The following is a 19,265-nucleotide window of genomic DNA, read 5'->3' on the forward strand; positions in this document are numbered from 1 at the left end:
GAGTGAAAGGAAATACTTCAAGCATATATATTGGTAGATTGGTTTGTGACTAATAAAAAATAGTGTCATATAACTATTATCTGTAAAAACCACAAGGCTTCCCGGTGCCTAAATTATACCAATCTGTAAAATGGGCAGAGTACCCATTAAATTATAAATCCTCACATGGAAGTATTCCTGGTAGCAGTCTTATTTTAGATGGGAGCAGACAGTCTGAATTAGCAAAAGTTTTCTCCTTTCATACATTTGAATTCACAAAAATGTCTACAGGAGCAGCTTAGACATTCAAGACGTGTTATTCAGCATGGCGGTCTGTTCACACAGTTGTTGAATTGTACCTCTCCTCTCTGCTGTGTGGTGGGGGAAGAACCTTTTGGTGGGCATAGCAGCCTCCTCCAAAAAGTCCAGGGGTTTTCTCTCCACTGTATGCAGAGAATTGTATTTATATCTTGCCTCTGAAATATTAGATACTGTAATGTTTTTTGTTCCACTTTGAGGTAGTTTGTTTACATTTAGCTATGGAAATAGTTGGTTAGACAAGGGTCCTCTTTCATAATTCATTCCCAAAAAGTAACAGTTTCTTTTCTGAACTATTAGCTAAAATAGACTTGCAGCTCAGTCCTTTAAATGAATCAAACTTATTCTATGCGGGTACAAATGCAAAATGCATGCAACTGTCGAGACAGATGAAATGGCAGAGACAGCTTTAAAGTACTGTTAGATGGGAGATGCTGTGTATCCTAATGTAAAGGCAACAGTATGTAATTATTTTTATGACACTCCTCACTATTATCTGAGCACCTTTAATCTTTGTTAGATGTTTGAGTTATTAAGAAGCCCAAAGCATTTAATAATTCATCTAACTTCCTAGACTCCTATCATTTCTATTTGCTTTTAACCTTGTTTCCTCTTTTCATAAATCTTTACCTCCCTTTACATTCTGTTGCTAGCTGCTAGCAAAATCTGTTCTAATCCTGCTCCTCTGTATCATCTACTACTGTTTTCCCCCTCCCACCCTCTCCTTCCCTGCTACTTTTTCCATCTCTCCCTTTCCTTTCCTTCTGGTCTTATACCTGCTTCTTTTGGCTTTCCTGTCCCATCTACAGTAAAATCAGTAACGTCCTTTTCTTTTACCTCCTACTGTCTCCTCACCCTTACTGAAAACTGCTGCAGCTGCGTCCTTTAGTCTGCCTTTATGATTGTGCTTGTTCTGACAGCCCTCTCCTGCCTCCCCCCCAACTGTGCACTCTGCTACTCAGAAGGTGGTAGCAGTGTTGGTTTCTCTCTCTCCTGCTTCTCCTTTGCTTTTCTACTTCAATTACACACTTCCTAGCTTTTTCTTTTTGTCTCTATAGGTGTCTAGGTGTCATCTGCCATCCAGATTACTATCACCTTTAGTTTTGCCTGTCTTCTTTTTTTAGTAGCTTTAGCTATGGCTGGCTGACTGCTGAAAGTGTCTAAATTCTTTCCTCCTTTACCATCTGATACCCAGTAGTGTAACTGGGGGTGGGAGGGAACAGGATGTAGCCAGGGAACCTTCCCTCCTATCTCTGGAGAGTCATTGCTGTTGCTGTAGCACCAACAACCAGGACAGGTAGACCACGCTATTGCAGTAGCAGCAGGTAAGACTCCTGCTTCTCCTACCCCCAACCCTCAGCAGCACCTCTTCTCTTTTTACCCCCTTTTCCACCCACCACAAACTCCCCAGGGTACAAACCTTGCTAGTTTACGTTTCTGTGGATGCCTTCTACAGCTGAGTTGTTCTGGGTACAGCCAGGTAAGGCAGGAATCCCCAGGGAAGCTAGATTCATAGATTTGTAGAATTTAGGGGCTGAAAGGGACCTCGTGAGATCATCAGGGCCAGTCCCCCTGCTCATAGGCAGAAAAGAAAAGACTGCTATTTCAAGTTGTATCCTTAAGAGAGAAAAGGATTGGCTTCTAGACATAGAAAATGAGGAATCATATCTCCTGTTGTTGCTTTACTTAAATCCCTTGATTTCTTCAAACACATTTACTTGTATTGGATGCATATCTGGGCAGGGTCTTCTGGGAAGGTTGGTTTTCAAGGCATGTCTTTGGCCCAAGGCCATTACTAGCTCTTTTCTACCTCATACCTCAATCCTGCCCAGGTCTCAATCAGCTAAATTGGTAGAGAAAACTTTTCTCTTCAGCTTTGCTTGTATAGTTATTGCTTTTGCTAAGCTCTCTGGGGGAGCTTATTCCACAGAGCCCTCAAAATGATAGGGTGACTACATAACAATCTCCCTGACATGATTAATACTTTGAATACTTAGTGTATTCAGTGCTTTTTCGAAGTAGTTTGTCAGAACAGTATTTTATAGCTTATAATTGTATAGTAATTATGTAAATTGCATAACTAAAATGACATTTTAGGCTTTCATTTGTTATTGTATTTGCAACACATTAGAAAGTCACATGCATGCTTAAGACGCAATATATCAAATTTGCTGTAATTATTTGCTTACCTTTTTCTAGCTCTAGTTCACTTAATTCCTTCAATTTTTCTTAAGGTAAAGCTTCTGCTAGAGTCACTATTGGAGCTCAAGCATTCCAATTATCTTAGATTTAGATGTACACTAATGAAGTGTCTATACTATTTTGTTAAAATCTTATGCTTTCTGTTTTAGTCACTGTAGAAGACTGTGTTTTCTTTCCACAAGGGGGAGCCATGCTTATGGTTAACAAGTGTTCTATACTTTAAAAAAAGTTTCAGCAAGTAAAAAACACTTGTTAATAAGAAAAATAGCATAGACACTTGCTATTCTTATTGTTTCCACCCAGGAGGAATAATTTCTTATAATTTTTCAATTGTTCTTCCTTTTTCATGTGCTTTATTTGGTCTACAACCAATCAAATAGCTGATAAAATCAGAACTTCCTTGTTATGACCATCCATACTTTCTGTGGATACTCTCTTCCAAAATGGCAAGTGGTATTTTTAAATTGAAGCCCAAGTCTCTGAAAATATCTTTTTAAAATAGGAATGTTGGTGTTTGCACTAATCTGCAATACTGGGTTTTGTAAAAGCAAGACTGAAAAATTCACACTAAAATACATTTCAGCTGAACAATGAGTCTAAAATTCCAGTGTAGTTGGAGTGGAGGTGTAGCTTAGTGCCAATTCACTTGGACATTCCTACAGTTGTATAACTTGCCTGCTCATTTTTGGCAACTAAGAACCTTGCTTAGGTTAATTGCTATCAAATTGCTATCAACTTTTAAATGAATGTTAAATGTATGTTAAAGTGTACGTTAAATGTATAGTGTGGCAGTTTTAAGATGAGAACCATAATTCTGCTTTTTTCTGTTTTAAATTTTAATTCTGAGTTGCATTTTCATAAGGGTTTGGCTACTTTTACTTTACTCGGTGGGTGCATACAGACATTCAGGGAGGTTAGATCATGTTAAAAATGGTCACCAGATGTTCTAACTTAGTTCACCCAGGTACGGATCTTACACTTAGGTCCGTAGTAAAGTCAATCTGAGGGTAAACTATACAGAAATTCCAGGAAGGTTAGACTGGTTGGAAAATGGCCAGCCTGATCTAAGTTAACCCTATCTCTGAGGTAGTCTAATTTAGATTGAGTTGGCCATTTTTTTAGACTGATCTAAATGTTCCAGACTTCTGTACAGTTTCCAGCACAGCCCTGGGGCTGGGAAAGCCCAGCCGTTGGCACCAGCCTCAGGGCTGTGCTTTTCCTACCTCTTTCTTGGCACTGGACTGTTTTTTAGCCCCTTCCCAGACATACAGCGTCCCTCCACAGGTCAGCCAGCTTCCCCACCACCCCCAGCCCACCAAATCCCCCAGCCCACAAGCTGCTCCTGGCGCTGATTTATCAGCATTTGCTGATGCTGGGAGGCAAAGAAGTAAGTCCCAGGGGAGGGATGGGGAGGATGGTGGAGGGAGGTTCACCATGGGGGTTGTTTGTCTGGGAGGGGGAAATGGGAGGGCTAAAAGAAGCCCCTGGTCCCAGAGGGGTTGGGGAGAGAGGCCCTCCCCATCCCCTCCTCTCGACCCTGTGAGCCTCCCTGGTTACGCCAAACCCTCTAGGACTCCAACCCTGCCCCCCTAGTCCACCTCAACCCTCCCTTAGCCCCTCCGTCCCGACTTACCTTAGATCAGGTAGCTATTTTTAACTTTATCTAACCTCCCCTTAACCTACCTGAGTGTCTATACACAGCCTGTATTCAAAGGTTTTGCAACTGAGCTCAGAATCTGCCCTTCCTTAGCATAGGCTTAAAGCAATTGTGACCAAGCAACAATGGGAAGTGCTGTAAATATGCACTGATGCACCCTTACACATTTCTTGATACCTATATAAAATGTTCACTGTTCTTGTCAGTATTTGAAATGACTTTTGCTTTGGGAGAAGCCAGCTATAAAGGCAAAGAGAGTAGGAGGCTTTTTTCAAAGTGGTCAGTGTTTCTCTGCTCACTAGATAAGTAACTTCAGCTGAAGTTTTATTTTGAAAGCTAGATGCAGTAAGTTCATTTGGGGTTTCCACCAGAGACTACATTGCTAGGTTTGACCCATAGGCTATTTATCTCAAAGGTCTGAAAGCATACTATGTTCAAATATAAAGGCCAGACTATAAAGACTGATGCCCATTAGACACATTGACTTATTGAGAGTATTCACGGTGCATAAATTTTAAGCATGTATACAAGTCTTTGCCAGTTCAGAGCTTTTTATTGTTTAGTTGTATGTAGTTTGAGGGAGTCTGGGGCAATTTCTTGCTTATGTTAAACTTATAAAATACAGCCTTCATTTTGAAAAAATCAGGTTTTGTTTTAATCTATATCACAGTGCAGTCACTATGCTTGGATAAAGCCTTTATGTTTATATTCTTGCCCATAGGAATTGTAATGCCTGTAGAAATTGTTACAGATAACTTAAGAAAAATTGCAAATTCCAACTCCAAAAGAAATAAAACCAACTCAAAATTCTCAAATAGACTCTCTTTAAGACCTTTGTACCTCATAGAAAAAGTAAATGCATAGGCTGATGTTATTGCAGCTCCAAAAGGTTCTATTAAATGCAAGTCTTTACAGTTTTGATGTAAGTGATACCTGTGACAATACTAAATATGCACTCTTCTTAACTAGTTTACTTTTATTGCATTTGTCAAAAAATATGAAAAATATTGTTTTGATATATTGATTTAATAACTTCCATGCTTAAAATCCAGGTGCAGTTTTCCTGGTTATTTTTTGCGGGGGCAATCCCTGTATTTTTTTCTTTTTTCATTGCAACTCTGTTATGCCATTATAACAACTGGGATCCAGTGATGGTGGGAATTAGAAGGATTTTTGCCTTCATCTGTCGAAAGCATCGAATTCAGAGGTAATTTTCCTTTCTTCTTTCTCTTTCATAAATCATAGTGTTGTTTCCTGTTTCTTTTTTCAGTATCTTTCCTTCTTTCAGGTCATTTCAAGGAAAATATTAAAGAATTTACATGGTCATTTACCATATTTCCACCCTCTAACCTGTGGAATGCAATGCTGTCCAATGAAAGAAGAATACATTTAAAAAAACCCATATTATATTCAATTTTTTTCTGCAGTGACAACCACTTAAATTAGGCAAAAGTAAAATTGTATTGTTCCTGCGATATTTCCTAAATACCAGGTATCAAGCTCATTTGGCCCTCTGGCCAGATCCAGACCCACCGCTGGCAGCAGGGCTAGCAGTGGCAGCATTAATGCCTCCAGCAGCTCAAGCCACTGTGTCCGCTCAGGGAGCCACGTTTGTTAATACCACTGTTACTAACCCCACTGCTGCCAAAAGGAGTCCATAACAGGGCTCCACACCCAAGATTTCAGTGGTAGAGTGAGTGATGGTGGTGTGAATCCATGCAGGTCCCTCATCTACTTTGTAGGTTCAGTTCACCACGTGTGTACTGCCACTGCCACTTGCTGGCTCTGCTGCCAGTCACAGCTCCTGCAGGAGCCCCATGGACCATATATTTGAAACCCCTGCTATAATACAAAATGGCTATTTCATTGCTTTTTATTATGACCGAATTCTTAATTATAGAATGTTGAGTCGCTGAGATAAATGTAACTCAAGATGTTACCATCCATTCATGTCTATTTTAAAACTTAGGGCAATTTTAATTTTTTTTCAGTTATAACATGAATATTTTATCTCTTTAAGAACACCAGAGGAAAGTGAACAATGTGAAAGTCTCATCCCTATGCATAGTGTTTCTCAAGAGGATGGAGATAACTGTTGCTCATAAACAAGAGGTATGTTCAGCAAGTGAACTTCAAAGGGCATAATGAAAGTTCAGATTCTACACAATGACAATACCAGGGCAATTTTTTTTATCCTTTTGAGTTTGTTGGTGCTTTCCATAAGTGTTTTAAGGTTATTCTGCCATAAGTACATTTTTTTAATATTTAATAATAAGCTAAGCATAATGTGGAGTTCCTTTTTCTGAATTTGTAGTTACGAACAGTGTTTTAATACAGAGTTTTGTACCACAAACTAAGAGATTTAAACTGTACTCTTTAACTGTATGTAGCACATTTCAGCTTTGTTCTAAATATTTCATACGGTTTTAAAAAATAAACTTCCCTTGTTAATGTTTTCTTCAGTAGCTTTAATTGTTCTATCCCAGACCTCTCATTTACATGATCTAAAACTTTTCAAAATGTCATTGAAATTTACCAGTGAAGTATATTATAATTTTCCACCGTTTTACCAAACTTCTAATGAATAAAGTTTATTATTCTTTGAAAGAAGGTAAACTACCTTTCCTGACAAGAAAATGTTGTAGAATTTTGCAGGGATAATAAAACCAGAAGTGAAACATCTGAAAAAATTTGATTTCTGTGTTGTTACATTGCCTGCTTGGCCTTGAAAGAAAAATATCTCAATAAATTTGCAATGTGTTTTTCAACATATTGTGTAAATAATAGTGTAACTTTGGGTTAAGCAGCCAGGGCATGTGTCCCTGGTGCTGACCTATTGTGCTCCCAAATCTACATTTGTCCCTTGCCATTGACAGTGAGATTTTGTAGCACTTTGGGGGCAGAAGGCTGGGGCTGGCTCAAGGATTTGGCTCCATGAAGTAGGAGTAGAAGTTTCTTGCAGTTGGTGAGGCACCTGGCAGCGTGTTTCCCCAATTCCTCCATCGGCTTTGGCAGTCCCATGCTGCTTCAGAGGTACAGCTCCTTTGAGGGAAAGTGTAGGCACAGGCAGCAGCCAAGGCTTCCCCACCACCACCTGCAGCAATGTCTCCTCCCATAGCAGCTGCCCAGGGTGCAAGCCTTACCAGTTATGCCTCTGTGTGTAGCCAGTGTCCGTTAAATGTGTTTAATGCCCTGCCTGGAAAAACATATAAAAGGTTTGTAGGATCAAAAAATGCATAAAAATTGACTTGTTTATGTTTTAATTTCTTTTTCTTAGTTTAAAGATGGAATGATGATCAGCGAAGAGACAATCTCCTGGAAAACACCTAAGGAATCATTTTTCAGTGCCTATTCTGAATTTGTAGTGTAAATGTTTCAGTTCTTTTGAAACTTAAAACCATTTTTTCTTCATACGTGCTTGTTTTCATCCGTTTTATAAATGAACAACTTGATTACATGCATATCACCTATGGCCGTAGAAAATTCTAATCCATTTGAACAACCAACCTGCCTTAGAGAACTCAACTGGTGAAATTACTTGACATAATCAAGGAAGTGACTGCTGTTCTGGTGACTTTTTTTTTTCTTTTTCCTTAAGCTTTCACATTTTTGTTAAATGCTGGACAAAATTAGTTTTAAAAAAATACTTTTAAAGTGAATCATAAACAAATCTGCAGGTTGTCATTTCTTACAGGCTTTCATATGAAAAGCTAAATGCATAAGTTACCTGTAGTAGGTACGGATTAACTTTTTTTTATGTTGTGCAAACTCTATTTGAATATAAATACAAGAAAATAGAGAAAATATTTTAATTTATTGAATAAATGCATTCTTTGCAAGTTATTGGAGCAGGATCTTTGTAAGGTTCTCAAACACTACACATATTGTCTTATCCTGTTTTAAGAATCCTTGTAACACAGTGGGTGCTCATGTTTAAAAATTTATTATGACCTAACAAACTGAAACTTTTAGTTTTAGTATAAAAAGGTTATCTATTTATCATTACTATAAGCATAGTTGGCCAGGTACTTGAAGTCACTACTGCCACTGTCAGCGACAGAATTCGGGGCTAGGTGGACTCTTGGCCTGACCCGGTATGGCACTTAATATATTCTTATCTTCTAAATGAAAGTTCATAGTATAGAATCAGTCTATTTTTAAATGGCTTTAATAGTCCAAATTATTTAATATTGAGAACTCTGAATGAGCTTTCTATTTCTGGAAAGCATCCAATAGTCTTCTAAATTTTGTAATTACTGACTCCTCTCAACCACAATCTGATAAGTAATTTAAAGTCAGAGATGCCTAATTTAATAATGAAATTATTGTGTAATGGCTATTTTTGTATGGCTCAAGTCTTCCAACCTACTGCCACGCTGCTCTATTTGTTGAAATGTGATAAATGAATCAATGTTTTCAATAGGACTGTAGATTGTCATTGCTGTATTTAGAAAAGTAAAATAGTACAACTTTTGCCAGTGGATATAAACCCTGGAAAGAAATACTGATGCTATACATTAAAATTAATAAAGTATCTGGACTAGATAAGAAGCCCATAAGCATATGTCCAGTTGTTGACTGCTTCAGTTACCCAGCGTCTCCAAGCAGAAAGGAACTTGAAATGCTATTTTTGGACTCTTAATAGTTGACCTTCAGTAGAATTTTGGCTGTTTGGCAAGAAAAGAATTTTGATAAGAGTAAAAATGTTTTTAGGATGCATGACAATTTCAGAGTATGTGAGCTACATACTTTCTGCAGGCTCAGACAAGCCATTAAGACATACTGGCTGTGGAATACTAATAGTTATTTCCTTAAATAATGTTTTGATCCTCCATTGAGATTTGGCTTTTATCAAGCTAGCTTAGTTAATGCCAACACTAAATTATGTTCTCCATAGCAACTAGACAGGAAGAATTGTGGCATCTGCAGAGATAAGCTTGGCAAGGCTAATTTTGCTTTCAAACAGGTGTCTTGCAGTATTTTAGGGAGAATACTAATGTTTGCTTTTCAGATTGATTACTGACCCAGAGTAGTATTGAACTGTAGGTATAACAGTCAACCAGAACCCATATTTAACTCTACAAGATATAATTGAAAATACAGTCAATCATCAAATCCCTTCCTCGCTCCCTCCCCCCCCGGACACACACACATCAATATTAAGTTGAGTAGAGATGTACTTTGTTTTGGGAAAAAAATAACATTGATGTGCAGAGGAAAATCTCTCTCTCTGAGCACCCTAAAACGGTTAAAATAACAGTGTGTTTAACCAAACAATTCAAATGCTGCCACCTCCTCACTGATTCTTTTTCTTTAAAATAATAAAATTAATTGTTCTAGAATTCTTAGTGCCGTTATTTAAAAAAAGAAAAGAGAGAAAGGAAAAGTGTTAAATACCTGATGTGACTTCATAAATATTTTGATTAAGCTATTGGGAGTGGTATGTAAAATAAATTATTCCTGGAAGGCCTTAGTTTTTTTTAAACAATGGTGCCCTTAAGTTACAAGAGCTATACATTACAGTATTAATTACTGAGGCTATGTTATGACATGTTACATCGCACCTGCATTTAATAGAATGTGATGAGACTTTTTCTATATCAACTTGTGATTTTTAGTACAAGAACACCTTTTATAAATATACTGTCTTGTTAGAAATGTAAATCTTGTAGCTTTCTATAATAGGTGCTTGGAAAATGCACAAGAGATTTAGCTTTGAATCTCAGGTACCTCTGATATAGTGGTGACAGGCTGAATATTTTTTACATGACATGCAACTGGAATCAGTTTCTTATTACAGTAATGTGAAGGAATTCTCTTGTTTAAATTTTGCATCCTCATTGTGTGCTGGCATAACTGGACAATGTTCTGTTTCACTTTAATTGGAATGTCTTGATTCTGACTTATTTCCTGTAGGAAGTGCATACACTTAATGGATCCTAATCTTCTAACTTTTGAACTGAGCATTACTTTGAATGCTATTGCACACGTGAAGAGCAGTGATTCCCATATATGCCTACATAATAGAAAAAGAATGCCACGTGTATAAGCTCTGCCTAGCAATTAACTAATTTTTGTAACATCCTTATGAGGCAGCTAAATAATTATCATCTTTTCTACACATGAAGATGTTTTTACATATGAGTTATTTTCTAAAATGTCACAAAATGAGTCCTAGAATTTAGGAGTCTGGTGAGAGTCTTGTGATCTCTCTAATACAGTGCTTTGCAATCCAGTTTTTGTGTTACATTCAGCTTGATCCATTAAATACAGAAAGCTGCATTAACTTCTTACTGCTTGTATCTGCAGTGCAAAGCAGTTAAACACGTGTGATCTCAAGCACCTGAGTAACCCCAATGTAGTGTCACACATGTGATTCAACACTTTGCTGGACTAGTGTCTTCAGTGACCACATCCTTTAAAATGCCCAAGGACATTTTAAAGTGAAGGCTGAAAATACAGTATTGCACATGTTGGGCATGTGATACTTGACACTGTGCTGCTTGTATGCATTGCATGTAGCTGTAACTGTTTGCATTGCATACCTCTCTAACATACCAGGCAAGAAAAGTTAGAGTCTGATGATTGATTTTCCTTGCCTTATGCCATTGTAATTGCCATTCTGTCTTTTGCTTATCCCAACTGTGCCTAGGTATTGCTGTTTACTGTAGTAATTGCTTTAATTAAGGTGTCAGAGTGACGACTTTGTGACACCTGGCTACATATTTATAATTTTTTGAAAGAAAATGCTGATTATGTTGAATTTTGCAATTTTTGATCCCTATTTAAAAGAGACATCTGTCTTGGAGAAACAAGTGAATTGCACTGAGCCTATTTTAAGTTACAAGAAGAGAAAGGATTAGAAAACCGGTTGGATGCAAGGTGAATTTATGCATGCAAAGTCTAATTTAGCATTGAAATAGCCTCAGGAAGACAGACTCTTAACTGATTTCTTATTGCTTCAGTGACTCTAAATAAAATTAAAAGGCAGTAAGTTAATGTTAGGAGTTAAGGTTTCTAGTGCAGTGCTGAGTGATAGGACTACACTGTATTCATATTTTTTATCCCAGTGTAAACCCTTATGATATTACCATTTTAAAAAAAAAGATCTGTATACCATAATATATGTTGCCTCTGCTATTTGTTAGGTTGGGTGTTTTATATTTTATTGGGGGGGGGAGTTGCAGCCAAAGCTTTATCTCCTAATATTTCCTGGCAGGGTGTGGCAGGTGGAGTGTGGGAGTGTGTTCAGTTTCTCTTGCCTCCCAACTTTCTGCTGAAGTACCACTACTAGTTCTTTGTGCTGTATATAAACTGTCTCATGGCATTATCTCTAAGAGAAATGGAAATGATTTTCTACCAAGCACAAAGTGATTACTTATACCAAATGGGGTGATTTAAAAACAAAATGGCAGTCATTTGTAAGTTTCGTTCAGCTGCTTAATATCATAGCTTTCATATTTAATTTCCTTTCAGAAAAACAGCTGCATACATAGATTTATACTTCATGTGGTTTATCTGCATGGTTGTACCTTACATCATCTGCACAGGATAACATAGCAGTTAATAGGACCATGCTGATTTCCAACCTTCCCCCCAGCTGCCTCTGTACCAGTGATAATATAGTGATGCTAATATTCAGGGTATTCTAATCTAATCTAAGACATAACTGAAGCAGAATCCCTGATTCTGGAGTGGAGTGCTAGTATCTAAGTACTAACACCAATATATTCCTTAATATAAATGAAATTTTGCAAAGGACAGACCATTCAGTATTTTTTCTTGCAGAGTTACTTCCTGAGCTAACTTAAGATTTGATCTAAAGCCTACTGAAGTTTTTAGGAGCCATTCCATGGCTAGTCAGACCTACTGGCTGCTGACACACATTTGGTTAAAAGTGTGTTGAGATTTGATCTGTGATCTCCAAATTCATGCCTCCTGCCATTCTAAACATGCTTGGCAGCGTGCACAATTTTGGGATCAGGGATGAGACCCCAATCGTGCCCTATTAGCCAATACAGAGGGAACCCAGGATCATGATCCCAGTTACCCTCTGGACAGGAAAAGGTGCCCAGCAGTCAGCTGATTGTCAGCTGGCTCTAGAGACTGACTGAGCCGGTTTGATTCCCCCAGGGCCAGCCCCTGATCAGCTGATCAGTAACTAGCAGGGACCACGCTGGAGGCCATTAGAGCCCCAGTGTGGTCCACCTGGCCACACATTCATCTGCCATTTGAAATCAGCCACAAATTTTATTACACATTTTTTTGTAATAAATTTTGTGGCTTTCTTTGCGTTTTGTTGTGCCATTAATCACCTGAATTTGTGGCCAGGCAACACTATAAGATACAATTAACTGGTCTTAATCGCATCTAAGTAACATGGTCTAAGTAACTGATTTAAGTAACGTCTGCCAAGGACGAACTGAAAGGCTATCTCAATCATTTTGATCTTTCTTTCTGTATAGTATTTCCACATGCGGTTTACCTTTGGAATATTCTTTATTAAAATATTGCATGGTATCAGTTAATGGGACTTAATGCAGTAAAAAAAAAATCCAGTGATCCTTTAAAAGCAATCATTTTCTTCTTCTCCAAAAAAGGTTTGTGTAGAAAGGCAACTATTAGTCGTTCATTTATTATCTTCCTTACAATTGCTGTACTTCTGTGTTTTTTAAAAAAATGAATTTTTGTTTTATATTATTGGTGGGTTTTGTTTGTTTTTTGTTTTGTTATTTTTGTTGCTGTGCACCTTGAGCATTTTGGCTAGGAATGCTCCGCAAAGATGTGAATATCCCACAGAGTAAATATGATGCAGGGATGTTTGTATGGTTATTGATGCACAATTTGATGTTGTTCCGTTATAAAAATACCTAGTCCCATGCTGAGGGCAGCTAGCCTAGCACTAAGTGTATAATATGCAAATCCCTACATGCTCATCAGTTACAGCCTAACATTTTACAGCTCGTGACAGTAAACATGGCCACTCTTCCCAATTGCTCCATCCTTTTTATCACTGCCCTTATAAACCTGATGTATTGTTTCAGAGGGAGATTTGCCTTGCCTAATGAGTAATTGTTAAAAAAATTAAATGATAAAATTATTTTTTCTCCTGTCTTCTACATACAGAAATAGAAGGGGGAGAAGGAATCCAGTCTTACACCAGGCAAGGGGTTTCATTTTTTTTAAAGGTAAAAATAAGTTTTAAAAATTCATTGGACAGATCACAACTTTGTCGAACATCTTTTAGCTGCAAAATGGTGAGAGGAGGAGAACTCATTAAAACAACAGTTGTAATTAGGAATGCTTGCTGTTAACTTGGCAATAACTGTATCCTGGGTTAATAGACCCCTCTCCATTTGACATTGGAAACTTATTTAACACAGAATGTGGGTACAAGTTCAGTGAATGCTCTAGAGTTAACTGAGTAATAATGTTGAAATCTGGCCTTTGAATCTTAATTGTTTAATTGCAAATTGTGAAAGGCTTGGAAGTACTTTGATTAGACCATGCACATGCTAAGTAATTTTGATTCAGTTTTAAAGCAACCTGATAGATAAAACTGTGATCCAATTGCTGGTAAATGTCCTGTGCATTTAGGTTTAAAAGTCAATACCAAATTGGGAGAGGCAGTTTAAACAAACTTACATTAAACATAGTCACTTAATCAACCTATTGTTGACTTCCATGTTGAACTTAAGGTAAATCTGATTTTAGCACTGGCTCATGATAGCCAAGTGATTCCTGGTAGTGACTTTAGGTTTGATAGCTTGAGGTAGAGATGTAAAAGGTGAGCTTATTTCCAAAACATTTTTCTTTAGCCTTTTTTTTTTTTTTTTTTTTTTTGTGATAGCAGGTGGATAACTAATCTTTTCAAATCTTTTAGAATTTAAAGATGATCAAAACCCATAATTTTTAACTGGAAATTTTTTGCTGCAGATTATGGCATTAAAATGTAATAAAATTGAGCTCTCTGCATCTTGAAATGATTTGAGAAGCAAGACTTAAAGCAGACAGCCACTCTTGAGTGTCGCAAAACCACTAGATTGAAATGATGAAGATACTGTGCATTGTTTGTATGAAGTGTTTAGAGGTTCCTAATTATTCAGATGTTTCAAAAGGACAGAAGTTCTAGGTACACATCTTCTATGAAATATTTTTGTGTCAACATAATTTTGTAACACATTTTCCTTAGTGAGACTAGAGCCTCAATTGCTGGTCACTGATGCATATTGCATTTGCACTTAAATAAATCCTAGTTTCAAAGTGTTTTAAACCTTGATCTATTTTTGATAAACAGAAATGTAGCATTTTTATCTGATTTCCAGTCAGTGATGAATATATGCATGGAGAGAAAAATATTATACTGACTTGACGCAGTGATTTAAAACCAAGAAAGCAGCAGGATGGCACTAGAAATTGACATAAAGATGTATGTCTCCTATGGGAACTGTACCTCCAGTTCCTTGCTTGATTACCAAATTATGCTCCCCATTTAGTCCAGATTCCATGCTGGTGAAGCAGAGACTAGATCCTTGCCTTTACTTTTTATGAGTAAATACTGGCTTTAACAGGGACTTCCTTTGTCTGTTGCTTCATTTTCTGAGGGACGTCAGTTAAATTAAATAGCATAGTGTTGTATTTTTTAAACCACAAAAATTAAAATCAGATTAAACAATTAATTATTTTGGAATTTGGATGGTATGAGTAGAGGTCTAAGAAGTATAGGCATATATTAGGAATTTCAAACACTGCTTATATATTTTTTAAAAAAATCAAAGTATGTATGATTATATGAAATATATAATGATGAAAATGAGAAAAGATTGTTGTGTTGACAGATTTAAATTGGAATTTTTTATAATATCCAATACCAAAACCCTATAAAAGGGCTAATGAAAAGAAAATATTATGTATTCTAATGAACAGCTTGTGTAATACAATTGGTGTGATGTTTTTGTTCTGTATTATATTTATTGTATGTCAGTAAAAATAAAAATTATATGTCTTGTTTCCTTAACAGAAATGAGCATTTGGTTAATGCCTTAATTCATTGGTTCCTATACTGCCCATAATCGTTAAGAGCCAGCAAACATATGATTATCATTCAGCCTCTTCCCTTGCTGGTAAATCACATTAAGTGCATTCCTAATAGATTATTTTTTGTATCAGCTATTGCTGTAGGGGGTGCTATAAGGGCGTGGGTGTGTGTTTCACTCATCGGTGGATAAAGAAATTGATTTACGGACTCACAAATAAAAAGGAAAATTTAGGTGTTCCATGAGGTATAACTTGAGATGTATCATGCGTTAGCCCTTGATAAATACTCTCACAAAGTGAGCCTTGCAGGAGAGGCAGGCGCACAAGCTTTTAGATTTGTCCCATCTCTTATAAAGAGTTTTATAATAAGGAACCTTTGCACCTACCTTTAATTATTTGTGTCTCATCTTGGGCACATCTACGCATTCAGTAATCCGCCTTAGGTAATGTGCATTAAATCTAGTACCTCCATGGTGAAGTATTTGAAAATGTTCATTAGTCTATTTTAATGCGCATTAGTGAAAGAGCACGTTTTGTGACTGTAATATGTATTAAAATAGAGTAATGCCCATTAAAGTACACATATTGGGCACTTACACACATGCAGGAGCCTGCTCCGTCCGATGCATTGGAAATCCAGCACATCGGATCAGATTCAGTCAAGTCTGCTGGAGCACATAAATTGACATGCTCTGGCAGGCTCGCGCATCACGTGCATCAGCGGTGCACCACGTCTCCTCACTGAGAAGATGGCAGCAGTGCACTTTGAAATAAAACATGTTCTATGTGCTTTAGTTCAAAGCACCCCACTGCCATTTTCTCAGTGCGTGGATGCACTGCACCACTGACGTGACACACAGGTGCTTAGCGCAGATCACTAATTAAAAGCACCCAGAGCTGCTTTAGGAGCACATGTAAAGATGCCCAGAGATGTGCACCTTAGTTTCCATGTAAGCGATTGCCCAAATCCAATAACACTCAAATCCCTAGCATTCATTCTGATCTTTCAGATAGCAATTGTCACCCTTTACCACCAATACATTTAACAAGATTTGGAATTCCAGCATCAGTTTAAATGAGAACTTTCTTGTGAGAAATGATGTAATGGTGAAAATGGGCACTTACATCCTCCTAAGTTATTTTTTTCCCTTTTTAAAAAGCGACTACATCCCAAATGCATGTTATTGGGTCTCAGTTGGACTGATTCAAGTGCAAGATAAATGATTACCTTTTCAAAAATGTAATCTGGTTTCTGATTTATTCTGAGACTAAACTGCCCCCTTTCTGTATATTCTTCAATATCATGTTTGGTCAGCAGGGGGTACTACAGGAGTATACATCTATGTTCCAGCCTTGTTCGGTAAGAGAGCTCTTGCCTATATAAGAAGTGACATAACATGATAGAAAGATCATGACTCGTCTGTTCCTGACCCTTGGTTTTAGAGTTAATCAGCACTTCATGCTGACCTTCCTTCATGTAATTGAGCTTTCAATGTTTTTAATTATTTCTTTAAAATATTTCTGTGAATTGAAACTACCCTCCAAATACCAAGGGAATTTTTTTTTTTTTAAAGATTTTTTTACTTCGTTCATCTATTCTCAAATTATTGAAATATGTAGGGTTGGATTCTGCACTCAGATATATTTGTGCCTGCAATTCTCATATGCCTGTAATCAACCTGGTATAGAAACAGCAGATTTCTTAGGGACACACAAGACTAGAAGGAATTTTCTGGGCCATTAAATCTGGTCATTAAATATCCCCGAAGTTCCCAATTTAAACTCTCAGTCACCATCACAAGAAACAATATCCAAAATGCTATGATACTCTGTAACATAGCACTGGTAAAAGCAGGGAGACAGACTATTATAGTTTGTCTCTTGTTACTGCATAGCTATATGCTTCCTAATGAATAAAATCTTGGAATAAGACTCTTCAAGTAGATCTGTTCCAAACAGCTTTACTGGTCTCCAAAGTAAGTTTCAATACTAATTTACCTTGGCTTTTTTGCTTCCTAATGGCTTGGGCAGTGGATGGAATCGGAGCCGTTTTCTATATCCCTTTCATTGACTTTCTCGTGTGCACATGCACTGGCACAGGCACACTCATGTTCAGATTTCCTCTTTGGTCACGGTTTATCGTCCTATGGTACAATAGATCTCCGAAATGGTTGTTAACCAACTGTATTCTAAAACTTGGCATTCCTTAGTGTAAAAGGGTCCTGCTGCGTGGGTGGCTGTAAGGCCCCTGGAGCCCCCTCAGCTCTTATCAACGTTGCTCTCTTTTGGGCAACCTCCCCTTCCACTTGCATTAAGGGCTAATTACATGGCTCCGACTGCCCTTTACACCACACACACATCTTGCAAATGATGCTTATGCCTGTTGCCATGTGCCCCGCCTGAGCTATAGGCTCTCAGCCCCAGTCTTCACCCCTCTTGGGCTGCAGGCTCCTTCACCCCCTTAGTCTCTGGCTGTGACTTCCAGTGTTTGGCTTCTCTCTCTGGGCCTGAGCCCTGGCCCTGCTGCTAGGCCAGTCGAGACTCCTGGGCTCCCCTGGCCCCACCAGTCTTCAGCTTATCTCTGGGCCCTGGCCCCGCTCTTGGGCCAGTGAGACCTATGGGATCCCTGGCCCTGCTGGCGCCCCCTCCTGGGCTGACAGTCTCTGGGCTTTCTGGCCCCTTTCTTCATTTGGGCCAGCTGGGGACCTCCTTGCCTCCTCTTAGTCCCTTCCACAAACCACCGGAGTTGCTTACCCCTAGCTCAGATGTTACCCAGGAGCCCCTCTCCCCATGGATCTCGGGGCTCGACTGCCTGACCAGCTCAGGCCCTGGGTTCATGCTTCAAACCAGACCCCTTCTACTCAGACGACTTGAATTGGCGGCTGCCACACCTGCAGGCTGCTTCTCTTCCCCTCTTAAAAGAAAAGATGCGCTAAGTGCCCTTGGGCTATGGCTGGGATGGAGTTTAGGAATTCCTGAGGTCTAATATCTCCGGTGTTTTGAACCGACTTTGGGGGCTTTCATTATCGGTTCTCATTAGCCTGTTGCTCTGAATGTTTCCAGTGCCGTCTTGTTAGACAATTTGTGATCACGGGCTGCCTAGTAATTACTCTGCAAATCTTTAAAATTTAAGACAAAATATACACACAAACTAGAGATTGCCAATCTAGCTTTATTCCTCATTCTCTAGAGCAACTTCTGCATCCACTTTTTTTTCCCAGCATCACTTCCTTCATCTGGGGAAGCCCCAATTCACATGCAACTCTTCCTGTCCGGCTGGAGCTAAATGACCTTTGTTCAGGTGTGAAGTTTTAAAGCTTCTAAGCCAAGCTGAGTTAAAACCTTTAAAATATAAAAATAAAAATGCAACCCCCTCTCCCTCCTCCTCCTCTGCCCCATGATTCTGAAAGAAAAATATACACAGGAGACATTCCTGTCAATTGTATCTTCATTTGTAAACCAAGAACATCATTCATATTGATTACAAAAACTTGGCAACTCTCAATATTTTTAAAGTAACCGTTGCTTATTGCCTTAGGAGTAAGCTTATTTTTAATTTTTGTTAGACGCCTACATAAACAGTAAGATGAGCTCGTTTTAGTTTAAAAATTAAACAGGGGGTTTTTTTTCTTCTTCTTTGTAATGTTATCCGCTGCACAACAACTTTGCTGTGACATGAAGATGGTCATACCATAAAGACTGGTTAATTATTTAAATTGACTATTCTTTGTTGGAGCCTACCATTGCTGCATCATTTACGGGGCTTATTTGGCTTAATTACTAGAATCATGCTGTTAACAGTGATGAGAAACCCATTATTACTCTGTGCAAGTATAATGCTTGTTTACACAGTACAAGGAGAGCATCACTTACTTCATAAATGTATTACAGTGTCCTCTAGCTCTATAACATTGAGCCATTCCTTCCCAGGCAACTTGCCAGAGAACTTAGGTACCAGACTGTTGAATGCCTCTTTCAAACAAAGACCCCTATTGTAGTCTTCCAGAGAAATGTATATAAGTAGCACATATGAGCGTAAAATCAGATCTGTGGGGCAGTAGGCAGCACAGCA

At 38.2% G+C, this 19,265-nt stretch overlaps 1 protein-coding gene across 4 annotated transcripts in view; it reads left to right on the top strand.

The window, feature by feature from the left end:
• SLC35F5 (solute carrier family 35 member F5) overlaps positions 1-14,918 on the top strand; it is a 65,239-nt gene extending 50,321 nt beyond the window's left edge. For all 4 annotated transcript variants that reach the window (XM_025197561.1, XM_014517292.2, XM_025197559.1 and 1 more), the window contains 3 exons: positions 5,209-5,363; positions 6,177-6,268; positions 7,434-14,918. In XM_025197561.1, the coding sequence (XP_025053346.1) occupies positions 5,209-5,363; positions 6,177-6,261 (240 nt within the window). In that variant the 3' untranslated portion in view covers positions 6,262-6,268; positions 7,434-14,918. The remainder of the gene's footprint in view (positions 1-5,208; positions 5,364-6,176; positions 6,269-7,433) is intronic.
• Positions 14,919-19,265: the final 4,347 nt, after the last annotated feature.

Source organism: Alligator sinensis, unplaced genomic scaffold, assembly GCF_000455745.1.
Source record: "Alligator sinensis unplaced genomic scaffold, ASM45574v1 scaffold277_1, whole genome shotgun sequence".
NCBI classification, from domain to species: Eukaryota; Metazoa; Chordata; order Crocodylia; family Alligatoridae; genus Alligator; species Alligator sinensis.